Source organism: Nicotiana attenuata, unplaced genomic scaffold (assembly GCF_001879085.1).
Source record: "Nicotiana attenuata strain UT unplaced genomic scaffold, NIATTr2, whole genome shotgun sequence".
Lineage (NCBI taxonomy): Eukaryota > Viridiplantae > Streptophyta > Magnoliopsida > Solanales > Solanaceae > Nicotiana > Nicotiana attenuata.
The window spans coordinates 18,091-37,777 of record NW_017670492.1 but is presented as its reverse complement, the minus strand read 5'-3'; the positions used below and the strand labels follow the sequence as shown (position 1 = coordinate 37,777).

Here is a 19,687-nt window from a genome sequence, read left to right as displayed (position 1 = left end):
ACCCTACGCGAAGGCGGGGCCATGTCGCGAACGCGAAGACCAATGGGTCCTTACCTTCGCGAACGCGAAGCACATTTCAGCTGCTCCACCCAGATGCTCTACGCGAACGCGAGACCCTCTCATGAACGCGATGAATGGTTTCTCTGCAACACAACAGCAGAAAATCTGCAATCTTTCCAAGTCCAAAAATGGTCCGTTGAGCATCCGAAACACACCCGAGGCCCTGGACCTCAACCAAAACTGCAAACCAATCCTAAAACATCAATCAAACTTGTTCCAACCTTCGGAACGCTCAAAACAACATCAAAACACCTATCTAACCATGGATTCAAGCCTAAGAACTCCAAATTTCTCAAAATACGTTTTCGATCAAAAACCCAACCAAATCACCTCCGAATGACCTGAAATTTTGCACACACATCACAAATGACATAACGTAACTACTGCAACTATCGGAATTCCATACGGACCCTTGGATCAAAATCTCACTATCGAAACGGAAACTTAAAAAATTCAACTTTCAGCATTTCAAGCTTAAATTAGCTACGGACCTCCAAAATACAATCCGAGCACGCCCCTAAACCCGATATCACCTAACGAAGCTAACGGAACCGTCAGATTTCCATTCCGATGCCGTCTTCACACTGTTCCGACTACGGTCAACTTTCCAACACTTAAGCTCTCATTTAGGGACTAAGTGTCCCAAAACTCTCCGAAACTCAAAATCGAACATTCCAGCAAATAAAAATAGCAGAAATAAACTTGGGGAAAACAGTTAATAGGGGATCGAGGTTTAATTTCCAAAAACGACCGGCCGGGTCGTTACATTGACAATGTCAATTCTTCCCAACCATCACACATAGATATTATGTTAGATTCGAATCTTCTTAAACCTGATCCTGGTGAAAGAAAATAAATTTCAGAATTTCCTCCTAATCTACGCGACCGCGTGAGAAGACATACATTCAAAGAGGGCCTTATCGGCCTCGCAATTTTATTTTTCCAAAAACAAATTTTGGTGGGATATTGCGTCATTTTAATCCGGAATGGTTTAGAACTTCATACTCTAGATGGTTAGAATACAGTATTAAAGAAGATGCAGCGTTTTGCTTATGTTGTTACTTGTTTAAAAATGAGATTGGCGGATATGGGAAAAAAGTAAGTGATTCTTTAACAAAAGATGGTTTTAGGGCTTGGAATAAAGGTATAGAAAGGCTTAACGCACATGTGGGTGAAGTGAATAGTATTCATAATCGATGTTTCAAGATGATGCTAGATTTAGCGAATCAAGCACAATCTATTTTAACATCTTTTGATAAGCAATCCGAGAAAACTAAAAGTGAGTATCGGGTCCGCTTGAATGCCTCAATTGATGTTGCAAGGTATCTTTTGAAAGAAGGAATACCTTTTCGGGGTCACGATGAGCGTGAAACTTCTACAAGAAGAGACAACTTCTTAGATCTCTTAAAGTGGTATGCGGATAAGAAGGATGATGTAAAGAAAGTTGTGCTAGAAAATGCTCTAAAAAATGACATTATGATTTGTCCAAGCATACAAAAAGACATTGTGAGTTCTTGTGCAAAAGAAACATTGAAAGCAATTGTGGAAGACTTGAATGGGGATTACTTTGGGATATTGGTTAATGAGTCTAAGGATGTCTCTCATAAGGAACAAATGGCACTTGTTTTGCGTTATGTCAACAAAGAGGGTAAAGTTATTGAGTGATTCCTTATCATTGTTCATGTTAAAGATACGTCTGCAAAGTCATTAAAAGAAGCAATTTGTTCTTCGCTTTTGGAACATTCATTGAGTAAATCTCAAATACGGGGACAAGGTTGTGATGGAGCTAGTAACATGCAAGGAGAAACTAATGGTCTTAAAACTTTAATTATGAATGATACTCCTTTGGCGTATTGCATACATTGTTTTGCTCATCAATTGCAGTTGACTCTTGTAGCTGTTGCAAAAAAACATTATGAGGCCGAACAATTTTTTGATATTCTTGCAAATGTTTTAAATATTGTTGGGGGTTCTTTTAAGCATAGGGAGATGCTTCGAGATGATCAAGCAGAAAAATTAGAGGAACTACTAGTGCTTGGTGAAGTTTATACGGGAAGCGGTTTAAATCAAGAACTTGGACTTCAAAGGGCAGGTGATACACGGTGGGGTTCTCATTTTAAGATAGTGCGTAATTTTATTAGTTTATTCTCATCAATTGTTCATGTACTTAGAGTTCTTGCAATTGAGGGTTCAAATTATCATGAGAGATCAATGGCAAAAAGTCTAGTGGATGACATAAGATCTTATGACTTTGTGTATATGTTACATTTGATGTTGAAAGTATTGGCACTTACATATGATTTAAATATGACTTTGCAAAAAAAAGATCAAGATATTTTAAGTGCAATGAAGCTTGTTGGTTTCGCAAAGAGCAATTGCAAGATATGAGAGATTCTGGATGGAATTCTTTGTTAGAAGACGTCTCTTTATTTTGTGTCAAGCATGGTATTGTGATCCCCGAAATGGATATGAATTATGCTCGTGGAAAGTCAAAGCGTAAGAAATCAAGTGTTACATATTCTTATCATTTGCGTGTAGAGGTTTTCTATGCTATTATTGATTTGCAACTTTCGGAGCTTAACGGTCGTTTCAATAAAGTGAATACTGATCTACTTCTTGGTATGGCTAGTTTAAGTCCAGACAATTCTTTTGTAAATTATGATAAGGACTGGATTATGAAACTTGCTACACACTATCTAAATGAGTTTACTGATTCTATGCTTGAGGATCTTGGTTTTGAGCTTGACATCTTTATTGACTATGTGCGAGAGACGGGCAATGAATTCTCTAACTTGAAAAGATTTGGAGATCTTTCAGAGACATTGGTTAAAACAAATTTTCACAAGACTTGGAGACTTGTTTATTTGCTTGTGAAGTTAAGTTTGATATGCCTGTCGCTACTGCAATGGTAGAAAGAGCTTTTTCTTCGATGAAGTACGTTAAAAATGACTTGCGAAGCAGAATTGGTGATGAATTTTTTAATGATTGTTTAGTTTGTTATATAGAGGATGAAGTATTTGAAAGTGTCCCTAATGATGCGATCATCGATCGTTTTCAAAACATGACTAGTCGTCGAGTACAATTGTAATGATAATGTTTATATTCATATGTTATCTTTAAGTGTTTTGTTATTTTCTAAATGTACGTTGAATATTGATACTCGTTCCTTAATTCGGTTATTATAATATAGACATAAAATTGCGGTAGGAACCCATACACTTCAATTCTTAGATCCGCCTCTGCAAAGGTTTTGCTTAAGAATTAGAAATATGTTGGCTATCTAACTTTTTGAATGATAAACAAGTCTCTGTCAGTTCATGGGGAAAGAGGCATTTGTAAAACTTGTTTAGTTGCAAAACCCTGGGCTGTGTGAACCAATTATCCTTGCAAATGTAAAATAATTAGAGGTTGTAAGTATGTAGTATTCGAGAAGAGTATTATAGTATAAGTCGAAATTATGTAGTATATAAAGGAGAGATGACAATAGAAGAAGAGGGAGAGATGGCGGCAGAAAAATAGGGAGGGTGGAGAGGAGAGGAGAGGACAGAAAATAGAAAAAAGGTGTAATTGAATCGCTTAATTGAAAATTATAATCATAGTTTGGGAGCCTTATAAGATGGAATGTATATAAATATTTTTCGCATGCAGTGTTTACACCAAACTAATGAATTCATGATATATGCCATGTATATAATCTATTTTATACTTAACTATGGTTAAATGATATGCATCCACACTTAAAATTATGAATATGTAACGACCTGACCGGACGTTTTGTATATTGTAGCCTCATTCCCCTATTTACCACTTCTTCTATGTTCAGTTGTGGTTATGTGACTTGTCGGGGTGGTTGGATTGGTTTCGAGAATGTTTCAGAGTAAATTGGGACACTTAGTTTCAAAGTTGGAAGCTTAAGTTGAAGAGTTGATCGGAGCTTGACTTTTATATAGACAACTCCGGAATGGAGTTTTGATATTTCCGATAGCTTTGTATGGTGATTTTGGACTTAGGTGTATGTCCAGATATTGATTTGGAGGTCCGTAGGTCGGTTTGAGACTTTTTGGCGAAAATTGGAAAGTTAAAGGTTTGGAAGGTTAGGAGGTTTAACTGAGAGTTGACTTTATTGATACTTGGTTCGGATATTAGTTCGAGGAGTTGGAATAGGTCCGTTGTGTCATTTAGGACTAGTGTGCAGAATTTGAGGTTATTAGGAGTTTATTTCATATGGTTCGGCATTAGTTTTAAAAGTTGGAAGTTCATTAGTTCATTAAATTTGAATTGGGTGCGATTTGTGACTTTTCATGTTGTTTGATGTGATTTGAGGCTACGACTAAGTTCGTAACGTGTTTTTGGACCTGTTGGTATGGGGTACCGGGGGCCCCGGGTGTGAATAGGATGGTTGGCGGAACATGTTTGCACTTTGATGAAATGCAGAAGTTCCAGGTACTGGTGTGATCGCATATGCGAGGTCTTGGCTTCAGGTGCGAAGCCGCAGAAGTGGAGAAAGCTACACTTAACAGTGGTCGAAGATGCAGAACGGGAGCCGCATTTGCGGAAGCGCAGATGCGCTAGGTAGTCCACAGATCCGGAAGGGGTTGAGGGCTTCTGAGACCACAAATACGGACTGTGTCCGCAGAAGCAGACCCGCAGATGCGGAACATTGTCCGCAAATGAAAAATGGATGGAGGCTGTGTTGGATCGCAGATGCGACTTTTGGACCACATGCGGAACCGCAAATGCGATTAAGTGACCGCAGGTGCAATAATCGCTGGTCAGATGTTATAAACTGGGGTTTGAGCCATTTTTCTCATTTTGGACTTGTGGAGCTCGGCTATGGGCGATTTTTTAGATGTTTTTTGCTACAATTAAAGAGATAAGCGAAGATTAATCACTTTTATTGATCAATATTGATTATTGATTATTATACCTAGTCTATGTGTATTTGAGGTGGAAATTGGGAATTTTAGGCTTTGTTGTTGGAGTATGAGATTTGGTGATTCGGTGGTTGATTTGTGAATGGAATTGAATGAATTTTTGTATTGTTGGACTCGTAATTGAATGGGTGTTTGAAATTTATGAATTTTGTCAGGTTCCAAGGTGCGGGCTTGAGGTTGACTTTTCAATTTTGATTAAAGACTTTAGCTTTATCATTTGAGATTGTGCCCTACGGCTATTATTGATGGTATTAAGTTGTTTGTGACTAGATTCGAGTCGTTCAGAGGCCGATTCGCGAGGCAAGGTTGGAGTATTGATTTGCGCGCTTTTTGAGGTAAGTAACATTTCTAAACTTTGAATGGAGAGTATTTATCGTTGGAAACTGTTTGTTGTGATGTGTTAGGCTGGCGCACATGCTAGGTGACGGGCGTGTGGGCGCGCACCTGGGTATTCATGATCAGTATTGATTTTTAAACTATGTTGCTATCATGTTTTATTTTATCCGCATATTTCCTATTTGTTAGATTTATTGAACCATGATTTATGCTAGAAATCATATTTAGGCTATGTGGTTATTTGATTAAAACCTGATGAGGCTATTTATGTTTTGCTGGTTATCTAGTTTTACTATAATTATGCACTCAGTCATGATTCTTCATTTGCATGTCATATCTCAGTCTCTGCTCATCATTCATTGTTACATCGCATGTTATCATTGTTTATCATATGTGGTGCTATTGGGCTGAGTGATATGAGATTGTGAGCCCTTGAGACTTGAGAGGTTGATGACTGAGGTAGGCCTAAAGGCCGTGTTGAGAGTGTTATTGTTGAACGGGCTGCATGCCGCAGCAAGCCATATTGGCTTTATTATTATTATTATTATTATTATTATTATTATTATTATTATTATTATTATTATTGTTGTTGTTGTTGTTGTTGTTATTGTTGTTGTTGTTGTTATTATTATTATTATTATTATTATTATTATTATTATTATTATTATTATTATTATTATTATTATCGGTCACCTTATTGGCTTTTGATTAGTGCTTGGGCAGGATCCGTCCCTCCGAAGTCCGACATACCAGCAGTGGGAGCAGGTATAGTAATATATATGCACGTGCTTTTGTGAGGGTCATTGATGCGGGCACCCATACAGTGCTGAGTGATTATGAGTGTGTGATGAGGTGGGCATCAAGATAGACAACTTGAGTATGTTGTGAGTGAGAGCTTTTGGGGATACCAATGTGAAATCATTCATTTGGCATGCATACTTGACATGCAGGAATAAAGATGTATCATTCCTCATGCTAGCTGTAACTAACATGTTCTTATTAGTGTTGGGCTTAAATTGTTATACTTGAAAGCATGTCTACATTCATGTATAATTAACGAGCCGATTATGATAATTCCTTTGAGTTACTTATTTCTCTTGTCATCCTCATATGTGTTGTCATTTATTCTGGTTTCTGATTGTCTTCTTCTAAGCTCGTCACTGCTTTAAGAGGTTAGTTCTGTTACTTATTGAGTACATGGGGTCGGTTGTAATCCAACTACACTCTGCACTTCGTGTGCAGATCTAGGTGCATACGCACGTGGTGATTGCTAGATCAGTGCTAGTATCAGTACCTGGAGACTTCAGGGTAGATGCTATGACATCCACAGACCTTGACTCTACTTCCCTTTATTTTCTTCAGTACTGTTCTATTACTCATGCAGTTGTACTAAGGATTTGGTTCATGTTCTGATACTCAGTAGTGCTCATGTACTCGCTGACACCAAGTTTTGGGGATGGTTGTATTAGTATTGTTACTATTTTCATTAGATCATTATGATATTTCCGCTGTTAATGTTAATAAATCATGTTTATCCAAATGCTTTGTTATTATGTGAATTGTTGGCTGGCCTAGCATGCAGTGTTAGGTGCCGTCGCGGCTCCGGTGCGAGTTGGGTCATGATAAGTTGGTATCAGAGCACTATGTTACTTAGGTCTCTCTAGTCATGAGCAGGTTTAGTAGAGTCTTACTGATCGGTACAGAGACATCTGTAATTATCTTTGAGCGGCTACCGAACCGTTAGGAAACTTCACTTTCTTGCATTCTTATCGTACAGATTTGTTATTTCCGAAGCTTGAAACTTGACTCTTTTATTCTCTCACAGATAGTGAGGACACGCCTATCATACCTCCTTTTTCCTACCCCCGGAAGGGTATAAGGGAGTTTTTTCAATTAAAGAACAATCGAAACGGGATTATTTATTAGATTCAGAGTCGCCACTTGGGATAATTTATGGTGTCCTAGGTCACTGGTTCAAATCCCGAATCGAGGAAAGATTGACTCTGTTTACAGTCCGCGAACACAGAAATCCGGGTAAGGAATTCTGTTAACCCGGGAGAAGGTGTTAGGCATTCCCGGATTCCGTGGTTCTAGCACGGTCACTCAACTGTTGTTATTGGCTCAATTATCCGATTTTAAAACACTTTGAAACCTATGTGCATTTTTTAACTTTACAACCGCTTTTAATTATTTTTAAAGAAAGATTTGCAACGTCATTTAAAATATGTCTTGAACCACGTCACATAAATGCACCCGCGGTCCGCAACACATTCTATATAACATTGTTGAGATTTGGATTTGGCTCACATAAATGCGCACCCGAGTTTAGGAAGGTAAATTATTAAAATAACGCGCCTAAAGCAACTACGCGTTTGCAACTTTGCGAGGGCCATGAAAATTAAATGGCACGCCTTGATTTCTAAGGAATTAAACGAGGGCCATGCAATTGAGATTTGTTTGGCACGGCACGCCTCAAATTATGCTAACCAAGAGGTTTCTAAATTAAACTGTGAGGGCCATAACTTAATCGTTTATTTACTACGGTTCTCCTCAGTTACTAACAAATTCAAATTAATAACATATTATAAGTTGGGCTTATGTTCCTCGTGCCCTTAACTCCAGCGTTCAGGCAAGCTTAACAGAAGAGGAATTGCATTGAATAAGAAAGCAAACCTGGTTATTAAAAGAAAAGGAGGCTCGGGCCATGTTCAACATTAAGCCCAAAGGCAAAAATGGGCAGGCCCAGCAGAAGGGCTATAGTTTAGACAAATGCAATTCCATAAAACCTTTAACATTAAACTCACAGACTTTCTTTTACTAGCATGCATACACCTATTTGCATATACGAATGTACTAAGTGCAGGGTAGTCCAATCAACCCTCAAAGATGACAACCTTAAGAACCTTAAACTGATATCATTTGAGCAGAAATTATTAATTCCTCAATAACGGACAACACACATATTCATCAAAGCTAGTTATGACATTGGCTTCAGCATATGAAAATAGTGAATCAAGCCGTAACATATCATGTCATCAGACCCCTAATACAAAGCTAGAAATTCATTAGAATACACTTGAAGCTACTGAAGTAAAATGAAAGTCCAATTTTATGATTACAAACAACTACATGACATTCACTGAAATTATACTAAGTTCAATTAAAACTGCAAACAAACTGATTGATAAACATCAAACTACATCAAAACTACCGAGATCAGACTTTGAAAGGAAGCTAAAATCTGAACATTGGAACACCATCTTTCATTCAACATTCACATTTCCATTGCAAGGATTCGAAAGTGTACCTGGATGCAACCAAAAATAACTACAGCATATCAGAAGAAGAAGGTGAGATCAGCAGCAGTTTAGCAGCAACAGTTAACAGCAGAACAACAATTTCAGCTTATATTTGGAATCCAAAAACCAGCAAGATATCAGAACCCTTTTCAAATTCCAGAAAATCAGCCAATGCAACAGTGTTTTTTCTTCCTTTTCTGTGTTTTTCTTCTAATTGTTCACCCTTTTCAGTATTTTTCTTTGGTTTTGTGTGTTTTCAGCCGTTTATCTTTTTTCCCAAATTTCCTCTTGAAAGTCTCTAACTTGAGAGTCAAGTTAAGGGCCTTTATAGGCAAGCTATTAGGACAGCCTCAGGGATCAGTTTTTTGCACTTTACACCTTCCTATGTTTTGATTTTTGCTTAGGCACCCCTAATGTAAATCTCAGAATTTCAAAATAGTCCCCCTCCCCAGCTTCCTAGAAGCTTCCTAATCAGTTACCCAAAGATTCCCTTACCTAAACTACCCAAACTACCCCTCACACCCCTGCTAATTACCTTCCAATCAAAATGTGGGTCAAGTTGACCCAACCAAATTTCGTATGGGTCTGTAAACCCAAATTAAATCCTCTCTTGGGCTTCTGATTTTTCAGAATCCAATTAAAATCAATCAAGGATTCCCAATTTAAATGCTGACCCAAAATTTCAAAAAGAAGAAACCTGGAACCCTTAAAATGCAATCAAAACAACAAAAGAAAGTGGATGAACTAATTAACCTAGACATACAACAGGAATTTAACTAAGCTATTAAACCAAAATAACCTAATTAAATTAAACTAGGTGGCTAAAACAAAAGAATGAAATTAGAAATTGAACATGCTATTGACACAAACCAAACAGACCAAGAAAAAGTCATAAAATAAGAAAACTCAATTCAATTCAATTGACCAGAGAAGAAGAGAAGAAATGAGGAGGAATGAAAACTAAAGGAACACAAGAACGAATAAAAAGAAATAAGAAAACTCACCAACCTACGCTCGAACTCGCGATTGATAACTGATTTAGTCCCCAAGTAATGTCATCTGCTTGTTCCTTGCGAAGAACAAGCAAACAATGTTATTCTGGGATCAAACCGACCCTGAGCGCTGAAGAAAACTTGAGGGAGATCCCTGCATGAATGAACTCGGTAAGGCTTCTAGGGCTCGAACCCTAGATTTGAGATTCGAGGAGTTCTGGCCATGTTCGAGGGGAACGGAGTGGGGATTTGAAAGAGGGGAGTGAGAGGGTCATGGGGTGTTAGTTTTGGGGTGATTGGAGGTGGCGCCGCTAGTGGATGGTAATGGGAAAAGGGGGCGGCTATTAGGGTTCATGGGCGGTCTCTGAAGAGACGAGGGTGAGAGAGAGATGACGAGGGGGGGGGGAGTGAGAGGATTAGGACAGTTAAATATTATTGACACCCAAGTTCCCGTCCGTTGGATTAAGAGAAATCAACATCTCAGATCAAAGATGATTAAAACGGTGTCGTTTCAGTTTCAAGCGGGTTTTGGACTGGGTTGGGGTCGGACCTGGGCCTGGATTGGGCGGGTACCTGAGAAAATTAAGTTGGGCTGGAGGAGTGTAACTGATTTGGCCCAAAGTGTATTTCTTCCTCTTTTGTTTTCTTTTACTTTTCAATTCTTTATTCTAATTTCTTAAAAATTAAAAGTAAAACCCAAATTAATTTCTAATCAAATTATCCTACTGTATTAAATTAATTAACTCTAACTAATGATTACCACAATTGATAGAAAACCACATTTAAAGGAAAACTACCAAATTCAAAAACTAAAAATTAAAGAATGCAACATAAACCATTTTTTTTTGTGATTATCCCTTTTTCAAAAAACAACTAATTTGCTAATTAATCCTAAAATGTAGAATTAAATCCTAAATGCAAATGCAACATATTTTTGTATTTTTATTAATTAAATAAAATAACGTACGCAGACAAATGCAAACAATTACCAAAAATGCTACAAAAATCCATGAAATTGCAAACAATGGAAAAATTATTATTTTTTTGAATTTGTGGGAGTAATTCATATAGGGCAAAAATCACGTGCTCACAGCTGCCCCTCTTTGCTCGGAAACACGAAGAGTTTTCATGCAAAGATAAAGTGAGCGGATACGAGCAATTTTTGCCTGTTTGAATACTCCGTGGGAAGCATTTTTTGAAAGATTTGACCACACCCTGCTTCCGAGGTTGCCTACATATCCTTGGCTATAAAGGAATCATGTCAGTGTAGTTCGGGAAGTTTCGGTAGCTGGGACTACCATGAAGCTGTGATTTCACTGTTGCTGCTGCTGTTGCTACTGCTTACTGAACCCCTTATTACACCATGACAAAATAAAAGAAGCTAGACTAAACTATGATCTATGCATTCCAAAATCCTATCTATATCTTCAAACTTGATCTTGTGATTCCTGTTGCCTTGTTGACTTGTATTTTCCCGGTGAAGTTCCTTTGTTGCCGACTTGAATTGTAATCTGAGATGCTTTCCCTTTTCTTCAGGTGGACGCCTGATTGCTGAGCTCGAATTATAATCTGAGATGCTTTCCTTTTCTCCAGGTGGACGCCTGATTACCGACACTTAAAATTGTTTCCTTTCCTTAAAACTGGTGTTGTTCTCCCTTGCTCTCCATGTGATCGCCTGATTGCCAAAACCTTAACTGTATTCCCCTGCTTTCTAGGTGGGCGCCTGATTGCTGAACTTGAACTGTATTCCCGTGCTCTCCAGGTGGGCGCCTGATTGCCAAAACTTGAACTGTATTCCTGTGCTTTCCAGGTGGTCGCCTGATTGCTGAACTTGAATTGTATTCCCGTGCTCTCCAGGTGGGCGCCTGATTGCCAAAAATTTAACTGTATTCCCGTGCTTTCCAGGTGGGCGCCTGATTGCTGAACTTGAACTGTATTCCCGTGATCTCCAGGTGGGCGCCTGATTGCTGAACTTGAACTGTATTCCCGTGCTCTCCAGGTGGGCGCCTGATTGCTGAAACTTGAACTATATTCCCGTGCTCTCCAGGTGGGCGCCTGATTGCCGAAACTTGAACTGTATTCCCGTGCTCTCCAGGTGGGCGCCTGATTGCCAAAACTTGAACTGTATTCCCGTGCTCTCCAAGTGGGCGCCTGATTGCTGAACTTGAACTGTACTCTCGTGCTCTCCAGGTGGGCGCCTGATTGCTGAACTTGAACTATATTCCCGTTCTCTCCAGGTGGCGCCTGATTTCAACAAAATAGATAAAACAAAGAAACNTGCTAAACTTGAAATGTATTCCCATGCTCTCCAGGCAGGCTCCTGACTGCTAAACTTGAAATGTATTCCCTGCTTTCCAGGCGGGCTCCTGATTGCTAAACTTGAACTGTATTCCCATGCTCTCCAGGTGGGCGCCTGATTGCCAAAACTTTAACTGTATTCCCGTGCTCTCCAGTTGGGCACCTGATTGCTGAACTTGAACTGTATTCCCGTGCTCTCCAGGTGGGCGCCTAATTGCTGAACTTGAACTGTATTCACGTGCTCTCCAGGTGGGCGCCTGATTGCCAAAACTTTAACTGTATTCCCGTGCTCTCCAGGTGGGCACCTGATTGCCAAAACTTGAACTATATTCCCGTGCTCTCCAGGTGGGCGCCTGATTGGTGAACTTGAACTATATTCCCGTGCTCTCCAGGTGGGCGCCTGATTGCTGAAACTTGAACAATATTCCCGTGCTCTCCAGGTGGGCGCCTGATCGCTGAAACTTGAACTATATTCCCGTGCTCTCCAGATGGGCGCCTAATCGCTGAAACTTGAACTATATTCCCGTGCTCTCCAGGTGGGCGCCACTATATTCCCGTGCTCTCCAGGTGGGCGCCTGGTTGCTGAACTTGAACTATATTCCCATGCTCTCCAGGTGGGCGCCTGATTGCGGAAACTTGAACTATATTCCCGTGGTCTCCAGGTGGGCGCCTGATTGCTGAAGCTTGAACTATATTCCTGTGCTATCCAGGTGGGCGCCTGATTGCTGAACTTGAACCATATTCCCGTGCTCTGCAGGTAGGCGTCTGATTGCTGAAACTTGAACTATATTCTCGTGCTCTCTATGTGGGTGCCTGATTACTAAACTTGAACTATATTCCCGTGCTCTCCAAGTGGGCACCTGATTGCTGAAACTAGAACTATATTACCTTGCTCTCCAAGTAGGCGCCTGATTGCTGAAACTTGAACTATATTCCCGTGCTCTCCAGGTGGGCGTCTGATTGCTGAAAGTTGAACTATATTCTTATGCCCTCCAGGTGGGCGCCTGATTGCTGAAACTTGAACTATATTCCCGTGCTCTCCAAGTGGGCGCCTGATTGCTAAACTTGAACTATATTCCCGTGCTATCCAGGTGGGCGCCTGATTGCTGAACTTGAACTATATTCCCATGCTCTCTAGGTGGGCGCCTGATTTCAACAAAATGGACAAAACAAAGAAAATTTCCTGCCCCAGTTTGGTAGCTGTTTGGTGCCTGCCTTTCCTTACGGAGGGTCCCTCCGAAACAATCGAAATTTTCTGCCCCTATTTCAATCAAAGAAAATTTTTGTTAGTTTAAAAATATGGTGTTCGGTTTGTGGCCTTGACTTTGAGGGTGATTGCTCATTCACTTCCTATGATAACTGATTTCCACTCGAAGACCTTGCTTGTTTGTTGACTAACCACTTTCTCTGTCATCTGTATCACTGAAAATACCTTTTCTCCGTTTAGACCTAATACCCTTTATATGTTGCATTGCTCATAAACCGACATTTACCAAACCTTTGTGTTTCTCATGCACTCCAAAGCATATTGATTGTTACCAGCTCAGTGCGCTTGTTGTTCTTTCATGACTTATGCCACTTTGATGTGCTAGCCAGATCCCGTTTTGTGCAATTGGAAAGCTGGTGGCAAATTTTAAAGTTATTTCTCACTTGTTCCGACCAAACAGACTCAGGAAGAGGAAGTAAACAAGACAAAAGGAACAGAGTAAAGGACAAAGGAAAGAGATGATTCCTAACAAGAAAACTACCAAGTAGAAACCTATCAGATGTGGATACCAACTCCAATGACCATGACATGCACCTGTGGCCTATTCTGTTGAGCAAGTCTGATGTTCAACTCTTGTCGTACCTTTTCGCCGTGAAACTAGGCCTCAATGCTCTGATTATCCAATCCGATTCATGATCCTTATTCGACTCGTAGTGCCCGAAGGGTTTTCACCATNTTTTTTAAGAAAGATTTGCAACGTCATTTAAAATATGTCTTGAACCACGTCACATAAATGTACCCGCGGTCCGCAACACATTCTATATAACATTGTTGAGATTTGAATTTGGGTCACATAAATGCGCACCCGAGTTTAGAAAGGTAAATTATTAAAATAACGCGCCTAAAGCAACTACGCGTTTACAACTTTGCGAGGGCCATGAAAATTCGCTAAATGGCACGCCTCGATTTCTAAGGAATTAAACGAGGGCCATGCAATTGAGATTTGTTTGGCACGGCACGTCTCAAATTATTCTAACCAAGAGATTTCTAAATTAAATTGTGAGGGCCATAACTTAATCATTTATTTACTACGGTTCTCCTCAGTTACTAACAAATTCTAATTAATAACATATTATAAGTTGGGCTTATGTTCCTCGTGCCCTTAACTCCAGCGTTCAGGCAAGCTTAACAGAAGAGGATTTGCATTGAATAAGAAAGCAAACTTGGTTATTTAAAGAAAAGGGGGCTCGGGCCATATTCAACATTAAGCCCAAAGGCAAAAATGGGCAGGCCCAGCAGAAAGGACTTGCGCTTCAGCTTTTGCAGCCTCATGGCCCAAATTATTTGAGGGCTAAGGAGAAAAATGAATACAAGACCCAATTTGGGTCTCTAAACTTGCATTCGACATCAGAAAATGTTAAAAAAAGAAAGAAAGGAAACTCAACATCGAACCCAGCTCATCACCAACATGGTTTCAAAAGAACATAATTGCTAAACATGGATTCAACATCAGAAATGTAAACAGGAGGCTCAACATCGAACCCAGTCCATCACCCACATGATTTCAAAAGAATACAATTGCTGATATGGACTCAACTCTGTCCAATTCCAAATATTAGATCCAAGGCAATTAATAGACCAATTCCATGAAACCTTTAACATTAAACTCACAGACTTTCTTTTACTAGCATGCATACACCTATTTGCATATACTAATGTACTAAGTGCAGGGTAGTCCAATCAACCCTCAAAGATGACAACCTTAAGATCCTTAAACTGATACCATTTGAGCAGAAATTATCAATCTTCAAGAACGGACAACGCACAGATTCATCAAACCTAGTTATGACATTGGCTTCGGTATATGAAAATTCAAGCCGTAACATATCATGTCATCAGACCCCTAATACAAAGCTAGAAATTCATTCGAATACACTTGAAGCTATTGAAGTAAAATGAAAGTCCAATTTTATGATTACAAACAACTACATGACATTCACTGAAATTATACTAAGTTCAATTAAAACTGCAAACAAACTGATTGATAAACATCAAACCACATCAAAACTACCGAGATCAGACTTTGAAAGGAAGCTAAAATCTGAACATTGGAACACCATCTTTCATTCAACATTCACATTTCCATTGCAAGGATTCAAAAGTGTACCTGGATGCAACCAAAATCAACTACAGAATATCAAAAGAAGAAGGTGAGATCAGCAGCAGTTAACAGCAGAACAACAATTTTAGCTCATATTTGGAATCCAAAAACCAGCAAGATATCAGAACCCTTTTCAAATTCCAGAAAATCAGCCAATGCAACAGTGTTTTTTCTTCTTTTTCTGTGTTTTTCTTCTAATTGTTCACCCTTTTCAGTATTATTCTTTGGTTTTGTGTGTTTTCAGCCGTTTATCTTTTTTCCCAAATTTCCTCTTGAAAGTCTCTGACTTGAGAGTCAAGTTAAGGTGCCTTTATAGGCAAGCTATTAGGGCAGCCTCAGGGATCATTTTTTTGCACTTTACACCTTCCTATATTTTCATTTTTGCTTAGGCACCCCTAATATAAATCTCAGAATTTCAAAATAGTCCCCCTCCCCAGCTTCCTAGAAGCTTCCTAATCAGTTACTCAAAGATTCTCTTACCTAAACTACCCCTCACACCCCTGCTAATTACCCTTCCAATCAAAATGTGGGTCAAGTTGACCCAACCAAATTTCGTATGGGTCTGTAAACCCAAATTGAATCCTCTCTTGGGCTTCTGATTTTTCAGAATCCAATTAAAATCAATCAGGGATTCCCAATTTAAAAGATGACCCAAAATTTCCAAAAGAAGAAACCCGGAACCCTTAAAATGCAATCAAAACAACAAAAGAAAGTGGATGAACTAATTAACCTAGACGTACAGCAGGAATTTAACTAAGCTATTAAATCAAAATAACCTAATTAAATTAAACTAGGTGGCTAAAACAAAAGAAAGAAATCAGAAATTGAACATGCTATTGACACAAACCAAACAGACCAAGAAAAAGTCATAAAATAAGAAAACTCAATTCAATTCAATTGACCAGAGAAGAAGAGAAGAAATGGGGAGGAATGAAAACTAAAGGAACACAAGAACGAATAAAAGAAATAAGAAAACTCACCAACCTATGCTCGAACTCGCGATTGATAACTGATTTAGTCCCCAAGTAATGGCATCTGCTTGTTCCTTGCGAAGAACAAGCAAACAACGTTATTCTGGGACCAAACCGACCCTGAGCGCTTAACAAAACTTGAGGGAGATCCCTGCATGAATGAACTCAGCTAAGGCTTCTAGGGCTCGAACCCTAGATTTGAGATTCGAGGAGTTCTGGCCATGTTCGAGGGGAACGGAGTGGGAATTTGGAAAGAGGGGAGTGAGAGGGCCATGGGGTGTTAGTTTGGGGGTGATTGGAGGTGGCGCCGCTAGTGGATGGTAATGGGAAAAGGGGGCGGCAATTAGGGTTCATGGGTGGTCTCTGAAGAGACGAGGGTGAGAGAGAGAGAGACGATGAGAGGGGGGTGAAAGGATTAGGACAGTTAAATATTATTGACACCCTAGTTCCCGTCCGTTGGATTAAAAGAAATCAACGGCTCAGATCAAAGATGATTAAAACGGTGTCGCTTTGGTTTCAAGTGGGTTTTGGACTGGGTTGGGGTCGGACCTGGGCCTGGATGGGGCGGGTATCTGAGGAAATTAAGTTGGGCTGGAGGAGTGTAACTGATTTGGCCCAAAGTCTATTTCTTCCTCTTTTGTTTTCTTTTTCTTTTAAATTCTTTATTCTAATTTAGTTATAATTAAAAATAAAACCCAAATTAATTCCTAATCAAATTATCCTACTATATTAAATTAATTAACTCTAAGTAATGATTACCACAATTGATTAAAAACCAAATTTAAAGGAAAACTACCAAAATCAAAAACTAAAAATTAAAGAATGCAACATAAACCATTTTTTTTGTGATTATCCCTTTTTCATAAAACAACTACTTTGCTAGTTAATCCTAAAGTGTAGAATTAAATCCTAAATGCAAATGCAGCATATTTTTTTATTTTTCATTAATTAAACAGAATAACATACGCAGACAAATGCAAACAATTACCAAAAATGCTACAAAAATCCACGAAATTGCAAACAATGAAAAAATTATTTTATTTTGAATTTGTGGGAGTAATTCATATAGGGCAAAAATTACGTGCTCACAACGCCCGACCCAATTAGGCGGACGGCCACCAGTACCACCAGTTAGGGCCGCGAGAGGCCACGGTGGAGCTAGTACTACAACTAGAGCGCACCTATAGAGCTACCAATTGCTCTAGCTGAGGAGCATGTACCAGTTGTTGTTGAGCAGGTGGGACCATCTCAGACACCAGCAGTGCCCATTGTTATCCCTGGTTTTCAGGAAGCCTTAGCCTAGATTTTGACTGTGTGCACGAGCCTTGCTCAGGCGGTTGCGGTTCCAGCTGCACCAGCCACTTCACAGGCCTGGGGAGGTGCCCAGACTCCCGCCCCCGTACTCCAGAGTAGCTAGCTCAGGGACTCTAGACACCGGGGTATTACCAGCCAAGCCGATTGCTGCTGCTCGGGCCAAGGTTGTCCCACCTATGAGTGATGAGGAGCATAAGAGACTGGAGCGATTTGGGAGGCTTAAACCTCCAGAGTTCAGTAGGGAAAAGTCAGAGGATGCTCAGGACTTTCTAGATAGGTGTCAGCAGATTCTTCGTGCAACATGTCTTTTGGACACCAATGGGGTTGCATTTACTATATTTTAGTTGATAGGGGCAGCCTACCGATGATGGTAGGCTTACGAGGTGAGCCGACCAGCCGGCGCAGCACCACTTACGTGGCACGAGTTCTCAATTCTCTTCTTAGAGAAATTTTTCCTATTGACTCGTAGAGAGGAGTAGCATATGCAGCTTGAGCAGCTATGCTAAGAGGGTATGACAGTGACTCAGTATGAGATGAGGTTCGTAGATCTGGCTCACCATGCAGTGTTGGTTTGTTCCTATTGAGAGAGAACGGATCAGGAGGTTCATTGATGGTCTCAACTATGGCCTATGCTTCAGTTTGGCTCGAGAGGCCGAGACAGATGTTAGGTTTGACTAGGTAGTCGAGATTGCCTGGCTCTTGGATTCGGTTCACAGGCTTGAGCGCGAAGAGAGGGAGGGCAAGAGTCCCCGTATTTCAGGTGGCTCCAATGGTAACTCATCTGGTGAACAGTCATATCATAACAGGGGTCGATGTTATAGGTCTGCTTAGATGGCTCGTCCAGTTTATCCCGGTGCATCAGCGAAAGCACGAGTACTCCCAGCCCTATGGGTAATGACTAATATACCTTAAATTTTATGACTCGGTTTTATAATCACTAAGAGATTATTAATTTAGTCGTCTATACGAAGAAATTGGGGATAAAGGCGGGGACAGGAAGTTGTACAGACTAGCGAAGGTGAGGGAGCGGAAGGCCCGGGATCTGGACCAAGTGAGATGCATAAAAGATGAGGAGGGAAGAGTTTTATTGGAGGGGGCACAGATTAGGCAGAGATGGTAGTGTTACTTTCATAGGCTCTTGAAAGAAGAGGGAGATAGGGGCATTGTGCTGGGGGAGTTGGAGCAATTGGAGCGGCAGCGAGATTTTGGGTTCTGTAGACGTATACGAGTGCGGGAGGTTGTAGGGGCTATGCGCAGGATGAGTAGGGGTAGACCGACGGGGCCGGACATGATCCCGGTGGAATTCTGGAAGAGCGTGGGTAAGGAGGGCTTGGAATGGCTTGCTGGGTTGTTTAACGTCATTTTAGGACGAAGAAGATGCCTGAAGAATGGAGGCAGAGTAAGATGATCCCGCTGTACAAGAATAAGGGGGATGTCCAAAACTGCAACAACTATAGGGGTATCAAGTTGTTAAGCCATACGATGAAAGTGTGGGAAAGAGTGATTGAAGGGAGGTTGAGGAGGTGTGTGTCCATTTCCGAGAACCAGTTTTGTTTCATGCCGAGACGGTCGACCACTGAGGCCATTCATATTGTAAGGAGATTGGTGGAGCAGTTTAGGGCGGTGAAGAAGGATTTGCACATAGTGTTCATTGACCTGGAGAAGGCCTATGACAAATTCCCCATAGAGGTTCTATGGAGATGTTTGGAGGCTAGAGGAGGGCCTGTAACGTATATTAGAGTGATTCAGGACATGTATGATGGAGCTAAGACACGGGTTAGGACAGCAGGTGGAGACTCGGATTACTTTCCGGTTGAGATGTGGTTGCATCAGGGATCAACACTTAGCCCGTTTTTGTTTTCCCTAGTGTTGGATTCTTTAACACGTCACATTCAGGGGGAGGTGCCTTGGTGCTTGCTATTTGCGGATGACATAATCCTGATTGATGAGACGCGAGGTGGCGTTAACGAGAGGTTGGAGGTCTGGAGACATACCCTGGAGTCTAAGGGTTTCAAGTTGAGCAGGACCAAGACAGAATACTTGGAGTGCAAGTTCAGCGGTGTTACCCAGGAGGCGGACGGGGATGTGAAACTCGATACGCAAGTCATTTCCAGG

The 19,687-nt window shown here is 40.4% G+C and overlaps 1 protein-coding gene across 1 annotated transcript; it reads left to right on the top strand.

Annotated features, from left to right (window-relative positions):
- Positions 1-1,266: 1,266 nt before the first annotated feature.
- LOC109240180 lies at positions 1,267-2,972 on the top strand. The gene is made up of 3 exons (XM_019406817.1): positions 1,267-1,713; positions 1,945-2,162; positions 2,387-2,972. The coding sequence occupies exons 1-3, from the start codon at positions 1,267-1,269 to the stop codon at positions 2,970-2,972; spliced, it is 1,251 nt and encodes a 416-aa protein (XP_019262362.1).
- Positions 2,973-19,687: the final 16,715 nt, after the last annotated feature.

What these genes read in the sequence shown, in the direction of transcription:
- LOC109240180 (XM_019406817.1), top strand. Translation starts at nt 1,267, where the DNA reads ATGATGCTAGATTTAGCGAATCAAGCACAATCTATTTTAACATCTTTT. An exon ending in ATGTCAACAAAGAGGGTAAA is followed by an intron (nt 1,714 to 1,944) that starts GTTATTGAGTGA and finishes CATCAATTGCAG; the next exon opens with TTGACTCTTGTAGCTGTTGC. An exon ending in CAAAGGGCAGGTGATACACG is followed by an intron (nt 2,163 to 2,386) that starts GTGGGGTTCTCA and finishes TGCAAAAAAAAG; the next exon opens with ATCAAGATATTTTAAGTGCA.